The sequence below is a fragment of the Medicago truncatula genome, chromosome 7 (genome assembly GCF_003473485.1).
Source record: "Medicago truncatula cultivar Jemalong A17 chromosome 7, MtrunA17r5.0-ANR, whole genome shotgun sequence".
Lineage (NCBI taxonomy): Eukaryota > Viridiplantae > Streptophyta > Magnoliopsida > Fabales > Fabaceae > Medicago > Medicago truncatula.
Window position 1 is genome coordinate 15,035,048 of NC_053048.1, and position 21,091 is coordinate 15,056,138.

The window sequence follows — 21,091 nt, forward strand, 5'->3', positions numbered from 1 at the left end:
TACAAATCGGACAAAGTAAATTCAAATATCGCAAGAAATGTTGTTCAGTCTCCTGAGTAGTAGAAGGTAGTACACACACTTTGAATCATCCACATCCCAAATAATTCTATGCTGAAGCAGATTGACATGAGTGAGGAGCCCATGCAATATAGCTCCTTGTATGGGAAGAAGACCCTAATAAATTATTGATATAATATAGAAAAGGCTAAAATATGGTTTTGTCCCTGCAAATATCTCGTTTTAGTTTTAGTCCCTACAAAAAAAATTTGTTGTTTTTGGTCCCAGCAAATATGCCTCATTTTGGTTTTGGTCCCTGGCTTCACTTTTGTGATGATTTGCACACGTGGCACATGATGACTGAACCCATTGATTAGAGAAATAGTCCATGCAAAATCTTTTGATTTTGAAAAAGATCCCTGCAAAATATTTTGTTTTTGAAAATAGTCCCCAGCAAAATATTTTGTTTTTGAAAATAGTCCCTGGGGACTATTTTCAAAAACAAAATATTTTGCTGGGACCAAAAAAAACAAATTTTTTTTACAGGGACTAAAACCAAAACGAGACATATTTGCAGGGACCAAAACCATATTTTAGCCCACAGAAAATACATTTTTCCTAAAAAATAGTATTGGCAAATATTACACCAAAACCAATATCTAATGATCTAAAAGAGAATCGTAATCACAAAGGTTGAAATCCCAAAAGGAGTCATCCACATTTGGAAACTCAATAAAGTTCTCCTCTTGTAATGAAGAGCCTGAACCAATTTTCTCACCACATTGCAAGTTCAATAAACCGTCCCACCACATTGCACACGGTATTGGAGCATTACCAAGACTTGGTTCTGAAACACCAACAATATCTCTACCAATTTGGTTTGGAACCGTAATCTCTTTATTATCACGATTTGGCGAGACTTCACAGTGTTGAGTTGAAATTGCCACAATTGGTGTCGCGTTAATATTATGTTTCCCATTCAACGAAGGTGAATGAGTTGAGAAAGTTCGAGGTTGAGGTCTAATAATTTCATGAAATTTCATGGTTTCCTTAGTTTTTTCTTTCTTTTCTTCTTGTGTTCTTGAAACCACCTTCTTGTGCAAGTGTGTGTGCCAATAGTTCTTTACATCATTAGCTGTTCTTCCCGGAAGCCTTCCAGCAATCAATGACCATCTAAAGATATATTACATATAAGTAACTCATATAGCTGAAGAATTATTAAAATTAAAAGCATATATATTTAATAAGAAAATATTAAAATATGATAAATGGCACCACATAAATTATATAATTAATTTTAATTTGGTCGTGAAAGGTTACCTATTCCCTAGAAGTTTGTGTAACCTTAGGATCATATCGACTTCATCCTCAGCAAAGCTTTCCCTTTTGATGTTGGGGCTTAAATAATTTAACCACCTCAATCTACAGCTTTTGCGGCACCTATTCAATTCTGTCATGTGTAACATATAATTTAAGTAATTATGCATGGTTATTTTTTGCATTTGCTTCGATATATATAGTTGTTAAGTTTAACTAATTGTATGCCTAGAATAAATAACATTCATTTTACCTGCTCTTTGAGGAACTAAATGCCATTTTCCTTCCCCATACTTGTCAATGCAAGCCTTGAGTAGCTTATCTTCCTCGTATGTCCAGGCACCTTTTCTCACGCCTCTGGGCATATCCATATTTAAGTTTCCTCGTACACGCTTTCCTTTATTGTCCATAGACATTGTATGATGTGTTGCCCTCATGTATATATTTATACATACATGTGTTAAGGTTGCGTAAAAAGAGAAAGGGAATAATGATACACTTTTCCTTTACTTTCATTTTCATCTAAAAGGTTAACTTTTTTTTGTTTTGTTTTTGAGATATATACGGCATTGAGGAGTTTTTTCTATTTCCTTATTGTAGATAATTATCAGAATATAATATTCATTGAATAAATTATTAGTATATTATATATTAGTTAGAGATAATTGAAGTTCAAGTTAGACACTCTTGGTGTCAAAGATACTTAGTGCCCAAGACAACATCATTGGATAAATATATATTACATAAAAATAAAATAGACAGGGGAAACAATTATATCATGGTATCAGAGCCTCTCTCAAGATCCATTGGGTCACCTACAGTCAAGTTTCTTATATTGGGTTACCCATTATTTATGTCCACGAACCAGGACCAATAGTATTGGTCTTGAGGGAGTCTTATAAAGAGTCTCACATCGAACAAAGATGGCTTGAACATGTGTTTATTTTTGGGTTGAATTACATTGTATTGTTCGGTGCTAGTTTCAATTTTATTAGGTGATGTTTCAATTGCATTAGTTTCAATTGGATTCAGTGCTGTTATCAATATTCTTATACACCCTATGACTCCTCCTGTTGATTGCGATCCCAACTACTACCATGCCCTTCGACTAGCAGGCAGAGATTTTTGTACCTGCGGCCATCTCCCAAGCTGCAATATATGGTGCCTCCTCCCCCCAAATCGGTGCCCCTAAAACCGATGTCCGTTGCGCAAGCTCTGACTGGTTCACAAAATATCTGCTAAAGACAACATGTCGCAACCTTCAATTAGAGGTGAGGCAATAAGCATCAAAATCATGCAGGACATGTATGAAAAAGGAATGGTGGTTTGCAAACGTAACTTGCGTGGCCGACTGGTTTTGAATAAGGGTGGCAAACCTTATACGACTAAGGACATTCAATTGAAATTTTAAAAGCTATGGAAGACGGCAGGGACATGGAGCATGTTATCGTTAGGGACGGGATATTATGAATTTTTCTTTGCTTCTGAGACTAATTTGTGTTCTATTTGGGCGTGTTACGTCTGTTTGAATGGGCTTAAGATTTTAATATGCAGAAGCAACGCAACACCCATTCTCAGGTGTGAATTTGGTTGTTGAAGCTACCTCAGGAATATTTGATGGAAAAGAAGCTCCGTGAAATTTCTAATGTCGTTGGCAAGCCGCTACTTATTGATAATGCGAGGTCTAAGCGCATTTTTGTTTATTATGCAAGAATACTAGTGGACATGGATTTTACCAGCAAACTTTTTCATGAGATTATGGTAGAGAAGGAGGGTTATGCATTTACTCTGGAGGTGGCCTATGAATGGTTACCGGATTTCTATACACATTGCCAAAACATCGGTCACGAAGTTACAGCTTGTCGGTGGTTGTACCCCCGAAAGGATAACAATACAAATAAGGAAAAGATTGTATAAGGAAAGAAACAAGTTCTGACAAAGAAATCTGACTGGGTACCTTCTTAAGGTCTTTAGAGCCCTTTTGGAGGTCCTTCAGGTCCTTAGGAATATTATGACGGTCCATAAAGATAAACCTTCTAGTATTGGATCCTCATTGGCTTTCGCAAACCCGCATCAAAACATTGTCCCGACACCTTTAGTAGTGGAGGAGATTATTGAGACATATATGGAATTTCTGCAACTGCAGCAGCCCGTGCAGAAGCAAGCTGTCGTGGTAGAATTAGAAGTGGAAGCTGCACCTCCAGACAAGGAGGATGTAATACCCCGTTTTTTGCTATAATTATTTTAATTAATTTTTATGTATGTTTATATGTGATTGTACATGATTAATAGTTTCTGTGTTTAGTTTGGTTGGGATTAGTGGATTTTGGCTATAGATGAGCATTTTAGTCATTTTGAACTCAGGGGTATTTTTGTCATTTTATAAGCAAGGGTAAATTAGTAATTTCACTACGAGGATTATTTTTGGCGTTCTAGTGGCAATAATATTTTTTTCACTAAATGACTAGTGAGTTGGGGCAATAATTTTTTTTTTAGTAAATGACTAATGAGTCTAGTGTGTGGACTCTAATTAGGATGTCTTCGTTATTGTTGAGTCTTATGACTTAGTTGTTGAGATGGTATTTTACTCAACGATGTAGTATGACTTATGACATGGCTATTTGGATTTAAATATGATATGTTGGTTGACATTGGAGATGTTTATTTAAATGTAGTTGTTATGATGTGTTATTCCGCTGTGATGTTTTAAGAAAATGTGTAACTTATGCATGCTTAGTGATTTATTGAAGATTTATTGTAACGCCCTAATTGTTATTTAATTATTTTTAGTTGATTTAAAGTCTTTTATATGATTTTAAAGGATTTATGTTGATTTTGTGGTGTGTTATATTTTATTAAATGAGTTATTTTACTATTTAATAGAATAAGTGGGAATTTAGAATATTTGGAGTTCAAGGGGCTGATTTAGAAATAAGAGAATTGAGGGGGATTAAGTGGGAATAGAAGAAGTTGGATTAGGTTTAGAAAGGAAATTGGAAAGGGAGAATTGGTTAGAAAACATTTTCACGTGGAAGCAGTTTTTGGGAGAAAAACCAAGAGGGAGCCAAGAGTATCCAAGAGAAGATCGTGTAGAGCTTTGTTCATCAATCTAAGGTAAGGGTGGGACTATCATTCAGTAATCTTAAGTTTATAATTCTGAAATTGAATTTAACATGTAGTTGTTCTTGATTTGAGAATTTTGGGAATTAGGGTTGAATTGTTGAAATTATTTGGAATTGAGTAAGAAAACCTTTGTGGTTGTAGTCTTTTGGTGTTCTGATCATAGCTTGGTCATATAAAATTGTTGTAATCAGTTTTGGGGATTGAATTGGGGAAAATTGGGACTTTTGGTGAAAAACTACAGAATTCATGTAGTCTAGTCTGTCGCGATTCGCAATGGCGGAGAGATATTTTTCCTGGCGGATCATTCCAGTAGCTTTTCGCCATTTCCACGCTAGTAGTTCGCTTGGCGAAACATCACAGTAGCCACTCGCCTTGAGCTCGCCATTAGTTCGCTTGGCGAAATGTTCAGTGGCAGACTACCCTGTTTCGTGTTCTTGCGTCTTCTCCACACGTTTCTGTTTTGAATTGGCCTTTGGTGTAAACATAAAAGTTGTAGATAATTTTGTTAGCTTTCCAATGGTTTTGGTTTGACTTGAAAATGATATTTATTTTTTGAGATATGATGAAAATACTCCAAGGAGGTCTTAGTGAAATTTTATGAAAATTCAGCAAAACTGTTTCTAAGTTAATCCAAAACTTATGGGATAATTCCAACCCTTAAAACTAGAAGTACTATGAGTTCAATTAAGGTGTTTAAGAGTATTTAATCCATGTTGTAAGTTGATCCTTGGGTTAGGAATCAAGGTTTATTAAAATACTGTTGATGTTTAGTGAGTCTGATAAAAGATAGTTGAGGATGTTAATGTTATGGTAAATTTGCAAATGCATTATGTGGATTATGTATGATGTTTAAGTAGTGTTGAGTATCATTTGGCATTGTCATATTTTGAGATGTCTATGTGCTACTAGTGTTGCTGCTGAATCTTAATTAAGATGTAAATGTTGGCTTAAGTTGTAAGCGTTGTTGGGTTGTACGTTGCCGAATAAGTCATAAGTATGTTATGCAAATTGTCGATGTTGTCATCATCATTGGTGTTATTGTTGAAGTCGTAGTTGTAGCCGTTGTTGGTGATTGTTTATGTCAGGTGTTTTATACGAGGTGGTATACTCTTACTTTGTCGTTTTTATAAGAGATGGTGTGTACTCTTACTTTGTCGTTTTTATAAGAGGTGGTGTACTCTTACTTTGTCGTTTTATAAGAGGTGGTGTACTCTTACTTGTCGTTTTTATAAGAGGTGGTGTACTCTTACTTTGTCGTTGTATAAGAGGTGGTGTACTCTTACTTGTCGTTTTTATAAGAGGTGGTGCACTCTTACTTTGTCGTTTTTATAAGAGGTGGTGTACTCTTCCTTTGTCGTTTTATAAGAGGTGGTGTACTCTTACTTGTCATTTTTATAAGAGGTGGTGTACTCTTCCTTTGTCGTTTTATAAGAGGTGGTGTACTCTTACTTGTCGTTTTTATAAGGGGTGGTGTACTCTTACTTTGTCGATTTTATAAGAGGTGGTGTACTCTTACGTTGTTGTGTTATAAGAGGTGGTGTACTCTTACGTTGTTGAGTTATGAGAGGTGGTGTACTCTCACGTTGTTTATGTTGTTTATTATGACGATGTTATGATGACTGTTTATGGTGTTGAATATGAGGTTGTTATGATGTTACATGATGATGATTATGAATGTTGTGATGATGATTACATGATGTCATCTATGAGTTGTTAATGAGATGCTTGGTGGAGAATGTTAATATGAATTAATGATGTTGTTATGGTGTAAATGATTATGATTAAGATGTTGATTATGATCTTAAATGATGTTGTTATGATGTTGTTTATGATATCGAGTTATGATTGTTGATATGATGAGTACATGATATGGCTTAGGAGTTGTTAAAAGAATTATTATTACTAATTGTTGGAGTTTAAGTTGTTAGATGCATTTGATGAATTAAATGCTTATTATTATTGTTTGTGAAATCTCACCCCTTCTGCTTGAAAATGTTGCCCTTCGTATGGGTAACTTGCAGGTAATAAAGATTAGTAGGAGTGGTGGCTCAAGTGTCTTAGGGCTCTGATACGTAACGGGATGAGAAATTGTTGCTATGTTTATCATTCCTTTATGTATCAATTTTGGAACATGTTGTTGAAGCTTTTACTGTCGTTGAATTAATTCCGCTGCAAAGTTATAATTATTACGTTGTTCAAATTTGAAGGATAATTATTTAATTATTCCATTTATGATTTTTAAGAAAAGAAGTGTAACATTCTGTTTAAGGTGTTTTACTCTAATTAATTTATGAAATTTTTATGTTGGGAAAACGGGGTGTTACAATTGGTATCAGAGCAGGTCGGTCCGTCCGACCAAGTAGTTGAGTCGTTTATGTCGTGTGACAGTTAAATATTGTCGTTGTGTTTTTCTAATTATTAATTATGTCTTATTATGTGATCAAGTTGACTGACTAACTTTAATGTGATTTTTGTTTATTGTTGAAGTTTCTATTTGTTATACATAGTTTAAGATATTTAAGCAATAACTGAATTTGTTTTCTTTTGTGCTTTGAATTTCGAGGACGAAATTCTTTAAGTTGGGGAGAGTTGTAACGCCCTAATTGTTATTTAATTATTTTTAGTTGATTTAAAGTCTTTTATATGATTTTAAATGATTTATGTTGATTTTGTGGTGTGTTATATTTCGTTAAATGAGTTATTTTACTCTTTAATAGAATATTTGGAGTTCATTTTTCAGCAAAACTCACATTTTTCACCTAAACTCACATTTTCTCATTTTTCATTCAAACTTCAAAAACAATCACACCGATTTAAACCTCATTAACATACAAACATGTATAAACATTTATGAAGTGAATTTAAACATGTTTCAACCATAATCACTCATCAATTCATGGTTCACACTTGAATGAGCAAAAATCATCAAAACAACTTATCAACAACAACAATTGTGGATTTAAGGACATAACTTATCAATTTCATGAAGTTTAACATACCCATAAATTGACATGAATTAAGAGCACAAAATTCATCTTCAAAAATCACAAAAAGTCATAATTCAGAATAATCACAAAAACGACTTTCTCTCTCTACCACTTATGTTTTTGTGTAATGAAATAAAGAGTGGCTTAACCTAATTTCTCATATGAGTTATGCTTATATAGTCACGTCTTAATTGGGCTACGTTTCTGATTGTCATAATAGGCTCAACATCCTTACTAACTAATTCTCATACGTTATTACTCACTTAATCTGTTAAAACACCGAATAATTAGCATTTCTAAATAATTACCTCAACTGACTAGTAACTTAGTAAAAATAATTATTCTCACTAAAATATCAAAAATAACCTTCTGAATAAAAATGACTAAGTTACACCTACTCACCAAACGACCAAAATACCCTTAGTCTAAAAATAACTAAAATACCCTTCTAGGCCAAAAATTCACTAGTCCCACTTAAAATACATACGAAGACAATTAAGCACACATAAACACGTATAATAAATAATTAAAATAATTCTAGCGAAAAATGAGTTGTTACACTGGGGGTGCTCGGAGCAACCGGGACCTGTTCAAACTGATCAATAACGGTCATCATCATGGCTCCCGCGAATCTCTGCTCGGGGGTTACACTTCCCATGAATTCATAACCGTTGAGCCTTATGTGTGCCTTACAACGGCTCTGCAAACGCACTCCTCTATATAAAGGGGACTCTCAGTAGTCCCAAAGGTTTGAATCAACTCTCTCTAAACCCTCATTATAATCTCATACTGACTTGAGTGTTGGAGTGTGTGCAGGCACCCCACCCCCCCCCACCAGCTGTAATCACCTTCTGATTATGTACGATCACTAATCACCTTGATTACATTGAAAAAAAATACCCACATATTCACAAATTATCTTTTTATGATACTTATTTACTAACTAATCTCAATTATCTACTAGTATGAATGGAAAATACAATACTCCATATGTCTCTATCTACTAAGTAGTGTAATTAATGCGTATAATGTTTGTTTGATTATTACTACCTACGTTCTTTTACTAAAATTATGGGAATTAAAAAAGTAGATATTTGTACTAAAGTTTTTTGTAATCACTATTGTTTTTACAATTTTATCCTGAAGAGAGAGAATTAGTTTATATTTTTCATATGCTATTTATTACTGATTGAAGAAAAATATGTATAATGAATAGGGTCATCTATGTAAAGAAATATAATTAATGTGGTTGAAAATAACAAACGGGTCTTATAAAAAGGACAAAAAAATTTCTCAAAATAGTCTTATAATTAGGGAGAGGTAGTACTAAAAAACTATTTTGTGTATAGAGATTTTTGATACTGACATTTGCAAAATTTTAATTATAATCAGGGTTTTACAAATCCCCATCCTCTCCGTGCGGCCAAACAAAAAGAGAAATATTTTTCCCCACTTTATATATATATATATATATATATATATATATATATATATATATATATATATATAATATAATATAAAAGTTAATTCAATAGTTAATTTTATCGAATACTTTAAATTTAATTAACTAATGTAGTTATCAACTAACTTATTTAGTTCAACTTCAATATATAGTTAATAATATCAAATACTTTAAATTTAATTAGATAGTTTAATTTATCGACTGATACAACTAACTATTAACTAACTTACTCCCTCCGGTCCTATTTATAAGAAACATTTAACTTTTTTAATTCATTGCATAAACGATATATTTGGTCTATATTCTATACCAAGTACATTAATTACTCAATGAAACTAAAAAATCTATTTTTTCTTATAAATAGGACCGCAGTGAGTATTTGTTATCAACAATCTTATCTGTAAGTATTTTTTACCCAATACTAAATCTAAATGTGATACATCATCATGTTATGTTTGAGGTAGGTTCGGACATTAAATATAACTTATAAACACCTTCACTTACTGTGATTCAATCCTCGATCCATCGTATGATATTGTAGAATAATTCGGTTTGTATTATTCTTCAAAGTGGGATGAAATTAAATTCAGTTTTGAACAGCATGTGTTGCATTTAATTGGCTTATAAACACTAGCACTGCAAACCAACTAACAACTAGGAGGCAACAATCAATGTGAGAACTATATGATGACACACAAATGAAATTGAATGTACCGTGTAGGTGCCGTAAGCGTTTGGGCTCTTTATATAGAATACTTAAGGAAAAATGAGTATGTGTTCAAGGGAAAAATGAAAACACGTATATCAAATTATGTTCTGGAGGTTGTTAACTTGCATGTCTTAATCTATCAAAAAAAAAAAAAAAAACTTGCATGTCTTTATCCACGAAATCTTACTATGTTTGCACCTAATTTTTGTTTATTTTGAACAAACATTTGCACCTATTTTTGCTACATTTGACTTCTAGATCAAAGTAAGAAAAATATCATAAGGAAGGAACGTGAAGTATATAATGATTGAATCAATCATTTACTTAATAATAAAGTCGATTGTTTTCTTAAAAAAAAAAGTCGATTGTTTTCTTGACCAAAAAAGAACGATTGTTTTTATGTACGGGCAGCCCTATGCCCCCCAATAAGATTTTAATAAAAAAAAAAAAGAGTAACATAGAAATTAGGTTTTACAAAAGTAAATTAAAATTAATTTTTTGCTAAGGAATTTATACTTTTTTTGCTAAAATTAATTAGAAAGTATTTATTATTTCTTAAAATCAAAACATAATAGTAGAGTAATAATAATAATAATAATAATAATAATAATAATAATAATAATAATAATAATAATAATAACAATAATAATAATAGGGTTAAATATGTTTTTAATCCTATAAAATTGAGAACTTCTAAGTTTAGTCCTCACTTAATTTTAATAGGTCTTTTAGTCCATACAAAAAATAATTGCTTCTAATTTTACTACCTGTTACAACAAAGTTTGTTTAATTCTCCTTAAACTCTTCAATTTTTGAACGATTTTTTGAGACAAGTTTAGAACACTATGAAAGGTTCATTTACTAAAATTTAGAATTTTTTACCATGAAACGAATTAAATATGAATTTTTTAAAACGGCAAAAGTTAAAGATAAAATTAACAAAATCTGGACGTAGAAATTAAATTTTGCGACAAAAACGTGTCACGATTTTGCCCAGTATTGGGCATGAAATTTTTTTGTTACTCTGTTGTTTCATCTAAAATATTTGTGTTTTTGATTTTTTTGAAAGCAGTAAAACTTTAAAAATACTACCTGTAATAAAATGGTGGGTTGCCTCCCACAAAGCGCTCCTTTACCATTACTAACTTGACTGCCAAGGACCTTAGAGGTCCTTCATAATAAGTCATACCCTCGCTTTTGGTAGGTCGCCACCCAGATATGGCTTAACTCTCTGCCAATTTACTTTGAAACTTCGGTCACCTTCAGGTGTCATCAACTCAACAGCTCCATGAGGTGACACACTTTTGATCAAGAATAGTCTATACCACTTTGACTTGAGCTTTCCAAGAAACAACTTCAACCTGGAATTATACAACAAAACTAGTGATGAGTCAATAATGAGATATTTTAGTTTAATATTTAGTTTCGTTTTCATTACATTTAAGTTTATTTTATTTTAATATTATTACCTTTTTGAGCTATTTTACTTCAATTGCATTTTATTATATTTCAGGAATGAATATTTGATGGATTGAGTCTTGGAGCAAAACAAAGGGGTTTTGGAGCTGATTCGGTGCGAAAATACGAAGATTCGGAGACAAAAATATATCTCCCTCAAGTCAGAAACTTGGCACGGCCCGTGCTAAGGTTGGCACGACCGTGCCACCTCCCAGACAGCCTTTTGCTACTTTTGCTTAGATTATAAGCTACTATATTTGGTTTTACCACAAAGCCCTTTGCTTGTGGAACATTCTAGTGATGTAATTGCTTAGATTTTAGTCGAATGTTACCTATAAATAGAGTAGCTAGCCATCACAAATATTCATCTTTTCTTTGGAATTCGATAAGTGACAATTGTCTTTTGAATAAAAGTTCTTTTCTTTCCCTTTACTTTCTTGTTATTTACTTTTATGCTTTCTCTCTTCTTTTCCATGTCTACGATGAACATGAGTGAGTAGACTTCTTATGTCCTGGGATTGTTGGATAAGTCTAATGACATAATCCTAATCAAGTAAAGCCTTAAACCTTAATATTATGTAACTCTAGTTTCACTTCTAAATTCACTGTTTTAACATGGGTTAAATATTATCAGATTGTGGAAACGAAAGTGGAGGGTTTGATAATCGTTAATCCATTGTTCCAAATGTTAATTCATAAAACGAAAGTGAAGCTTTAATATTCGATCAAGTGAATTTAGACAAGGATTGTGAAACATGAAAATAGTCTATTGAACCTTGAGACATATAGAGTTTTGAACTTCAAGGATTCTAATAGTAATCAACCATGAAAATAGGCGTGCTTGCTAGAGGAACACACTCACTGAGACCGATAGGAGATGTGATAGGCTTAAGAGAAACTCGTCTTTAGAAACTAGGTCTAAAATAAGGTTTTAAGTTTAATGGAATGACTTGTGAATGATTTGTCGCCTATGACGGACCAACGACCCCAAGGCTCTCTTTTATTATTATTTTCTCTTTCAACCAATTGAAAACAACAATCTTGCAACTTGATTCTCATCTAATCACCAACTAAAGTTAATTGAATTAAACAACTCTCTGTCAGAACGATACTCTTTTCAGTACTACTTCGGTAAGACCGTGCACTTGCTGTAACACCCTGTTTTCCCAACTTAAAAATTTCAAACATATAACCAGAGTATTCATCATATAAACGGAATGTTACACTTCAAAAATCATAAATAAGATAATTAACTAATTATCCTTCAACATAAATCACATTCCAAAACATTGTAGCGGATAAGTTCATCATCATAAATAAAGTATTCGCACGCAGACCTCATCAAAATATCTCATAAATTCAGTCAAACAACTTAATCATAAATCAAATACGTAAAGGAACAAGAAATAGCCACAAAAGATCCCATCCCGTTACGTATCAGATCATTTAAAAGGACACAGTGAGGGATAACCACTCACGACAGCAAAACCAGCTACTTAAACTTGATCACCTGCAAGTTACTCATATGAAGAGCAACATTTCCAAGCAGAAGGGGTGAGATTTCACAAAACAATAATATTAAGCATATAATTCAATAAGTCTATTTAACAACGAGAAATCATCATAATATTCGTCATAGATAATAATGTATCACTTATCACTTCATTCATAGTTCATATAAATAATCACAACTTCGCAACTTATCATCTTTGACTTGACTAATGCAACTATGCAACTTAGACCTCTTATATGCATGTGGTACCAATCCAGGGCATCAAACCCTCAACGTAATAAGTATTAATATACTTCCAGGGCATCAAGCCCCCAACTTAATTGAGCTAAAGCTCCAGGGCATCAAGCCCCCAACGTGGTGAGCAAGGCTCAAGGGCATCAAGCCCCCAACAATGAATGCTAATGCATGGACGCAACCTCTTAACAACTTAAAGCAACAACCTCTTAAATAATTCCAATAATTTGGGACATCATCATCATCAACTTAGACCGACTCATGCAGCTTAGTTAAATAACAATCAGCAACATAGGCAGTATGCAAATCATCATGATATAACAATATCAAATGCAATCAACAACATGTCAAATATCAAACATAAGTCATGTAATATATATACAATTATATAACATTATAAACAACATCAATTCATATGCATCAGTCTTACCGAAACAACAACAACAAGATAAACAACTTAGTTTCTAACCTCTAAGATCAACTCACATCAACTCGTGCGACAAAGATCACATTTATCCTAACCAAGACATTCTGTAACTAGTTACCTCGTGAGGTGAGAGCCTCTACTCGCCATGGCGACTTCAGGTTCAGTTCACAAAAATTCATTCTAAAGTCTCTCCAGGTTCAATCTCATTCTCCAATCTTTCCTAATCATTATTAGACATGTTCAGGCACTCAAAAACATCTAAGGATCAACTCAAAAGTCAAAATTACGAAATTTGGATAGCTCTCTGGTCATGCTCGCTATGGCGAGTTCATCTGTTCGCTATGGCGAGCTGCATGGTGCAACTAGCGAGGCGAGGAAAAGTTGCTCGCGAGGCGAGCGATGAACTTCATCTCTCGCAAGGAGAGGATCATCATTCGCGAGGGCGAGCGATGAATGTTTTCTAGGGCAGAAGTGCAGTTTTCACGAAAATTCACTATTTCTCATGGTTTTAAGCCTAACAATGATTCCAGAATTCATTCTACACGTTATCTAAGGTCTAGGAATAGTTTCTATATCAATCTAATAAGTTTCCCTCGTTTAATCAATAATTCTACAATTTTGACCTAGTTTTCAATTCCTCTAAAACTCATCCTACGTTATGTTTTTATAACTAGGTTTATCCTATTTATATCTCCTCCATCTATCTTATCTTATTTCTCTTTCTCCCCCAAAACTCTCTAAAATCTCAAAACAACCCCTAATCTCAATAATTATTTTATTTTCAAATCTTATTTTATTAAACAATAAAATAAGTCATAACTCCTCATAAAATCACATAAAACCACCTCAATCATATAAACCTCTTAAATCACAGATATATCATATAAATATAATATAAACTCATCATAATAAATTCTAGACTCAATTAAATAATTAAATAATTAAATAATTCAAGGAGGGCGTTACAACTCTCCCCCAACTTATAAGATTTTCGTCCTCGAAAATTTACCTCAAGCAACCAACTCTGGATAGGATTCCAGCATCTTACGCTCTAGCTCCCACGTTAAGCGTTCACCAGTCGCTCCTTTCCAAACAACTCTCACAAGTGGTATCTCCTTGCTTCTCAACGTCTTCACTTTTCGATCATCAATCCTTACTGGTAAAGTCTCAACCGTAAGGTTATCTCTAACTTGCACATCATCACTTTGGATCACATGGGATGGATCCGGAACATACTTCTGAAGTTGCGAAACATGAAACACATCGTGCAAATTCGAAAGGTGCGGTGGTAAACCCACTCGGTACGCCACCGTTCCAACTCTTTCTGATATCTGATACGGGCCAATAAATCTCGGAGTCAAGTTCTTTGACTTCGACGCTCGTCCAACACCAGTCATAGGAGTGACTCTCAAAAATACGTGGTCTACTTCTTGAAACACAAGATCTTTTTTACGCTTATCATGATAACTCTTTTGTTGACTCTGCGACGCTTTCACTCTTTCTTAAATCATCTTAGATAATGCATAGGATGATGATTAGAATCAGTTTTAAGGTTAGAACCATGGGATTGAGTGATTTTTATGAAAATATGCAATTCTGCCTGAGCTGAGATTCATCGCTCGCCCTCGCGAGCAGCAATCCTCGCCTCGCGAGGGATGAACTTCATCGCTCGCTTTGCGAGTAGTTTTCCCTCGCATCGCGAGTGAACACAGATGTTGCTCGCCACTGCGAGTAAGACACTCGCCATAGCGAGTTGACTAGTGAGATCATCATGATTTTGTGAAATAACGTTGTTGGTCAAGTCTTAGAGGGTTTTGAGTGCCAGAATGTGTATAAGAATGATCAAGGAAGTTTTTAGAATGAAATTCATTACGGGAAAGATAAAATTGGGATTTTTGTGTGAGAAATGTCAAGTTCCCGAGAGCATCCTGATTTTATTCGCCAAGGCGAGATGCTTGTTCGCCAAGGCGAACAACCAAATTTTGTGAACTCGCCATAGCGAGTAGAGGCGCTCGCCTCGCGAGCCTTTGTGTGTCAGACAACCTTGTTTAGGGTTTTTGCGATCCTTGTCGCACGAGATGTTGTGAGATGATCCTTAGGTTTAGATGAAGATTTATTAAAATACTGTTGATGTTCAGTGAGTCTGATATAAGATGGTTGATGTTGTTAATATTATGGTAAATTTGAAAATGCATTATGTGGATTATGTATGATGTTTAAGTAGTGTAGATTATCATTTGGTATTGTCATATTTTGAGATGTCTATGTGCTACTAGTGTTGCTGTTGAATCTTAATTAAGATGTAAATGTTGGTCTAAGTTGTAAGCGTTGTTGTGTTGTACGTTGCCGAATAAGTCATAAGTATGTTATGCAAATTGTCGATGTTGTCATCATCGTTGGTGTTGTTGTTGAAGTCGTAGTTGTGTCGTTGTTGGTGATTGTTTATGTCAGTTGTTTTATAAGAGGTGGTGTACTCTTACTTGTCGTTTTTATAAGAGGTGGTTTACTCTTACTTGTCGTTTTTATAAGAGGTGGTGTACTCTTACTTGTCGTTTTTATAAGAGATGGTGTATTCTTACTTTGTCGTTTTTAAAAGAGGTGGTGTACTCTTACTTTGTCGTTTTATAAGAGGTGGTGTACTCTTACGTTGTTTATGTTGATGATTATGACGATGTTGTGACGATTGTTTATAGTGTTGAATGTGAGGTTGTTAAATGTACTTGATGAGGGTTATGTTAAGTTGATAACTTGTTCCTTATTCATGTTTTGGTAATGAGATGCTTGCTGAATAATTATTGTTATGAATTGATAACGTTGATGGATAGTTGTTAAGTTGTCTTCTATTCATGAGTACTAAGGGGATGTTAAGAAGAATTATTATTGAGTGGATTTGATGATGTCTATGTTGTTCACTGTAATTGATGAATTACATGCTTATTATTATTGTTTGAGAAATCTCACCCCTTCTGCTTGAAAATGTTGCCCTTCGTATGGGTAACTTGTAGGTAATTGAAGATTAGTAGGAGTGGTGGCTCAAGTGTCCTAGGGCTCTGATACGTAACGGGATGGGAAATTGTTGCTATGTTTATCATTCCTTTATGTATCAATTTTGGAACATGTTGTTGGAGCTTTTATTTTCGTTGAACTAATTCCGTTGCAAAGTTTTAAACTAATATGTTGATGATTTTTGGAAGAATAATTATTTAATTATTCTATTTATGAGTTTAAGAAGTGTAGCATTCCGTTCATGTGTTGACTACTCTGATATATCTTATGAAATTTTTAAGTTGGGAAAACGGGGTGTTACAATCTTATCAGAGCAGGTCGGTCCGTCCGGCCAATTAGAGGAGTTGTGTCTTGTTGAATAACATTTAATATTGTATTTTGTTATTCTGATTGTTGTTTGTGGTGTAGTGTTTTGAGATGGCTGGAAGAAATGATGTTGCTATTGCTGCTACACTTGAGGCTGTAGCTTATGTAACAACCCGATTTTTCGCTAGAATTATTTTCAATTAATTATTATGTGATTATTTGTGCTTGTGTGTATTTAATTGTCATTGGGTGCATTTTCATGGATTACCGTATTAGAAGGGTATTTTGGTCATTTGGCGGGTAAGGGTAAAATGGTAATTTTGGTGAGAATTATATTTATTGTTTAGTGAGAACCCTTATTTTACTAAGTTACTAGTGTAGTGATTAGTTTTTACCGTTTAGTGACCGTTGGTCATATTTTACCGTTGTTAGTAATTACTGTTGAGTGTATAGAAACTTTTTAGAATTATGTTAGAATGGGTTAAGCCCATTAGGGTCTAGAATTGAGCCCAATTGAGTGGGAACACACCTAAACCTAAACTTGGAGAGAAATTCCTTCATTCATTTCATTTCACAAGTTAGAGAGAGAAAGAGGGAGAAAGGAAGAACAAGGGAGAAACTTGAAGATTGAAGAATTAGGAGCTAAAGTGAAGCTTAAATTTGAATTAATCATAACCTAAGGTAAGGGGGTTAGTGTTCTTCATAATCATGATTGTTTTGTTTGCAATTTTCCTTGTTGTATGAAATGGATTGATTGGAATGAATTGATAATTGTTGTTAAATTCGTGCTCTTGTTTTGGTGATAAGTTTGAGTATGTTAATTGAATGATAAATGAATTGTTGGTGATGAAATAACATGTTCATAATGTATGAAAATGGGTTCTTATGAAATTATGCTTAATTGATGAATTATGACATGTTGTTGTTGAATTGAGGTGAGAATCAAGTTTTAATTGATGTTGTTGTTGCTGAGACATGTTGTTTATGATTATGGCTTGGGTGTTCATATATCATGATTGTTGGTGAGAAACAAGATGTTGTTGGTTGTTTTGCAAAAATGGGTCAAATGGTGATTTTGGTTTAAGATGATGTTTGTTTCGAAACTTCAAAGTCTGTTTATTATAAGTTCAATTAAAGGTTTTAGAGTATTTGAAACTTGGTGTGTGAACTTGGGACTTAATTTGGAAAATTACTCAGAATGTTGATTTTTCCGGAATGTGATTTTTCTTAAGAAATGGAATGGGATTAATGTTGTTTAATGATTACTGAATTTCTGGAAATGGATGAGATTGGTCCCTTTGATCTTTAATTGGTTTTACTTTGAAGATGGAGATGTATGGATGAAATATGATATGTTTGATATGATATTAACATGAGGTGTCGTATGTTCTCTTACTTAGTACATGAGAAATATTGTAATATTGGTGATGATATTGGTGAGTCCAAATACATTGTTTATTATGATATGGTATTGATTATGCAAGTGGTGATGAATTACCGGTGTGATTTCATAATGCAAATAAATATTGGTGATGATATTGATGAGTCCATATACATTGTTTATTGTGATATGGGATTGATTATGTATTGGTGATGAATTATTGGTGTGATTGCATAAATGCAAATAAATATTGGTGAGAATTTGGTGAGTTGTTGTGTGAACATATGCATTGTTGTTGAGTCATATGTTCATGCATACATGACTGATGGAGACAAATATTTTTATATATCCAAATGGTGATGATATTGGTGATGATTATGATGTTCTGTCGGCATCATGGGCTACGGCCTAAATATGGTGAGATCGGTACCGCATGCATATAGGGTTGTGTCTAGGATCATATCATGTTGTGGCATGAGTCCTAGTTGTAAAATTACTTGATGTTCTTATGGTTGTAAGTGATTAATGGTGATTTTTCATGAGGTATATGATTGCTGATTGTTCATGAAATGTGATTAATGATTGTTCATGAAGTATGATTGAGGATTGTTCATGATATATGTGATCGGCGATTGTGTATAAATCTTTGTGAATTGATAAACTCAAGGAAGTACTGGAATTGCGAATGATGATTATTGTTGATGATGTGTTCATTGAATATATGTTGGTAAGACATGAATTGAGATGATAATGTATGTATGGAATATATATCTATTTTGATTCATATATGACATTGAATTATGCTATACCTGCTTATCTGTGTTATTGATTATGTTGATGTAATACTTACCCCCAGTGGATCTGTTATGGACCGCTTGCCTATCTGTATGGATGGGTAGACGTTGTGCCGGTTTAGTAGCTTGGTGAGTTCCTGATGTTGGTGGATAGTGGGAGCTTTCTCTGCTATCGGGTCTTAGAGTAGAGTTGGCTCTGATTTAGGGTTTTTTTGTTAGCTCTAGATCTTGTTGGATTATTTGTTTATACTTTGAGATTTTGCCCACGTCTCGGACTTGGAGATTTTATGCTTATGCATTTTTGAGATCACATGACATGTATGTTTGATATATGAGATTTGTATCCGCTGCGACTGATGAGGTTTTATATACATGCATGTTGACCGTTGATTTGATTTTGTTTTTCTTTGATTTGGTGAAAGTAGCGACTATTTCTTGAATATATGAATTATTCGCATGTTTAATTGCTTTAATAGAAATAGGGTGTTACAGCTCGAGCTGTAGAACAACATCCACAAGTTAGTGCTGGTAACGATGGAGTAAGAATGTTGGAGACTTTCTTGAGGAATCATCCACCAACATTCATGGGAAGGTACGACCCTGATGGAGCTCAGAAGTGGCTCAAAGAGATTGAGAGGATCTTCAGAGTGATTCAGTGTAGCGAGGTGCGGAAGGTGCGGTTCGGCACGCACATGCTAGCTAAGGAAGCTGATGACTGGTGGGTTAGTCTTCTACCTGTCCTAGAGCAAGATGGTGCTGTTGTTACTTGGGCTGTATTTAGGAGAGAGTTTTTGAGCAGATATTTTCCGGAGGATGTCCGAGGTAAGAAAGAAATAGAATTTCTGGAGCTGAAGCAGGGAGATATGTTAGTAACGGAGTATGCTGCAAGGTTTGTGGAGCTTTCTAAGTTTTATCCACATTACACCGCTGTGACTGCTGAGTTCTCCAAGTGCATAAAGTTCGAAAATGGTCTGCGTGATGATATTAAACGGGCCATTGGTTATCAGAAAATTCGTCAATTTTCTAAGTTGGTGAGTAGCTGTAGGATTTATGAGGATGATACCAAAGCCCATTACATTGAATGGTGAGAGGAGGCCCAAGAGGGAAGAGACTCCTGTCGAAATAGTTTGTTACAGATGTGGTGAGAAAGGTCACAAGAGTAACACTTGTGCTGGTAAAGTGAAACGGTGTTTCCGTTGCAATGAAAAGGGTCATATTGAGGTAGATTGCAATCGTCATGATGTAGTTTGCTATAACTGTAAGGAAGAAGGTCATATTAGTTCGCAGTGAAAGAAGCCTAAGAATGCCCAGACAGTAACACCCCATTTTCCCAATATACAAATTTCTTCAATCATTTATCAGAGTAAGCATCATAAACAACGGGATATCACATATAACATAATCCAAACAGTTAAATAATAATTTAACCAAATATCTTAAACATTGCAGCGGAAATTATATCATAATCCATAAAACGTTTTGGCACGCAGGCCCCATCAAAATAATCTCAAAAGAGTTAGTTGAATGTAACAAATAGCATTTATTCACGTAACAGAATGAAGCATGCATAACATATAGCCCCATCCCGTTACGTATCAGAGCGACCTAGACGACACAGTGACGGCAAGGCCACTCACGACGGAAACTGCACACTAAGCACGATCACCTGCAAGTTACCCATACGAAGGGCAACATTTTCAAGCAGAAGGGGTGAGATTTCATAACAAAATAATGTTAATCAAAGTAATTTGAATCATAATTAACATCATATCAATCTTAAACAACTTTGCATATTTGATAAACAATCATCACGTAATCGTATATTCAATCGTCATCAACAACATAGCATATTAGACATGACAATGCGACAATGCTCTTAGACTCCTTATATGCATGTGGTACCAATCGTCATCATAAGTATTAATATACTTTAAACGTGCGGAGGACAAAGCTCCTAATAAATCGTGCGGAGGACAAAGCTCCTAATAATCGTGGTGAGGACTAAGCTCAATGAATGCTAATGCATGGACTCTTATCAACAAATCACCGTAATCAACATATCAGTAAGCATCCAATAATTTGGACCTAAACGTCATCTTATTCATCATATATAGACATTATGCACTTAGTTTAATAACAGCAGCAGCATAGTCAAGTCACACAACAGCAGGATGATATCATTATATCAATTGCAATCAATGGCATCATAACATTTCATTCATGTCTTACATAATGTATAATACATTAATTCATGCTCAATTAATATCAACATTGTTATCGCGATTTTCGGGTGTCAAGTCATTAATTAGGCTTGAACCTTTCAATCTTTGATATTCTCTATTTTTTCTTGGGAAGGGCAAAATTGAGAACAAACCCT

General features: G+C 34.1%; 1 protein-coding gene across 1 annotated transcript; it reads right to left on the reverse strand.

Annotated features, from left to right (window-relative positions):
* Positions 1-605: 605 nt before the first annotated feature.
* Positions 606-1,751, reverse strand: LOC25479290 (transcription factor MYB113). Its single transcript, XM_013588277.3, has 3 exons — positions 1,568-1,751; positions 1,318-1,447; positions 606-1,170 (listed from the first exon to the last, which is right to left on the reverse strand). The coding sequence occupies exons 1-3, from the start codon at positions 1,749-1,751 to the stop codon at positions 657-659; spliced, it is 828 nt and encodes a 275-aa protein (XP_013443731.2). The 3' UTR covers positions 606-656.
* Between the last annotated feature and the right edge of the window lie 19,340 nt (positions 1,752-21,091).

Excerpts from the sequence above, each read along its gene's own strand:
- LOC25479290 (XM_013588277.3), bottom strand. The coding sequence starts at position 1,751 with ATGAGGGCAACACATCATACAATGTCTATGGACAATAAAGGAAAGCGT. Across the intron at positions 1,448-1,567 it reads TTTAGTTCCTCAAAGAGCAG|AATTGAATAGGTGCCGCAAA; the intron begins GTAAAATGAATG and ends TACACATGACAG. Across the intron at positions 1,171-1,317 it reads CACAAACTTCTAGGGAATAG|ATGGTCATTGATTGCTGGAA; the intron begins GTAACCTTTCAC and ends ATATATCTTTAG.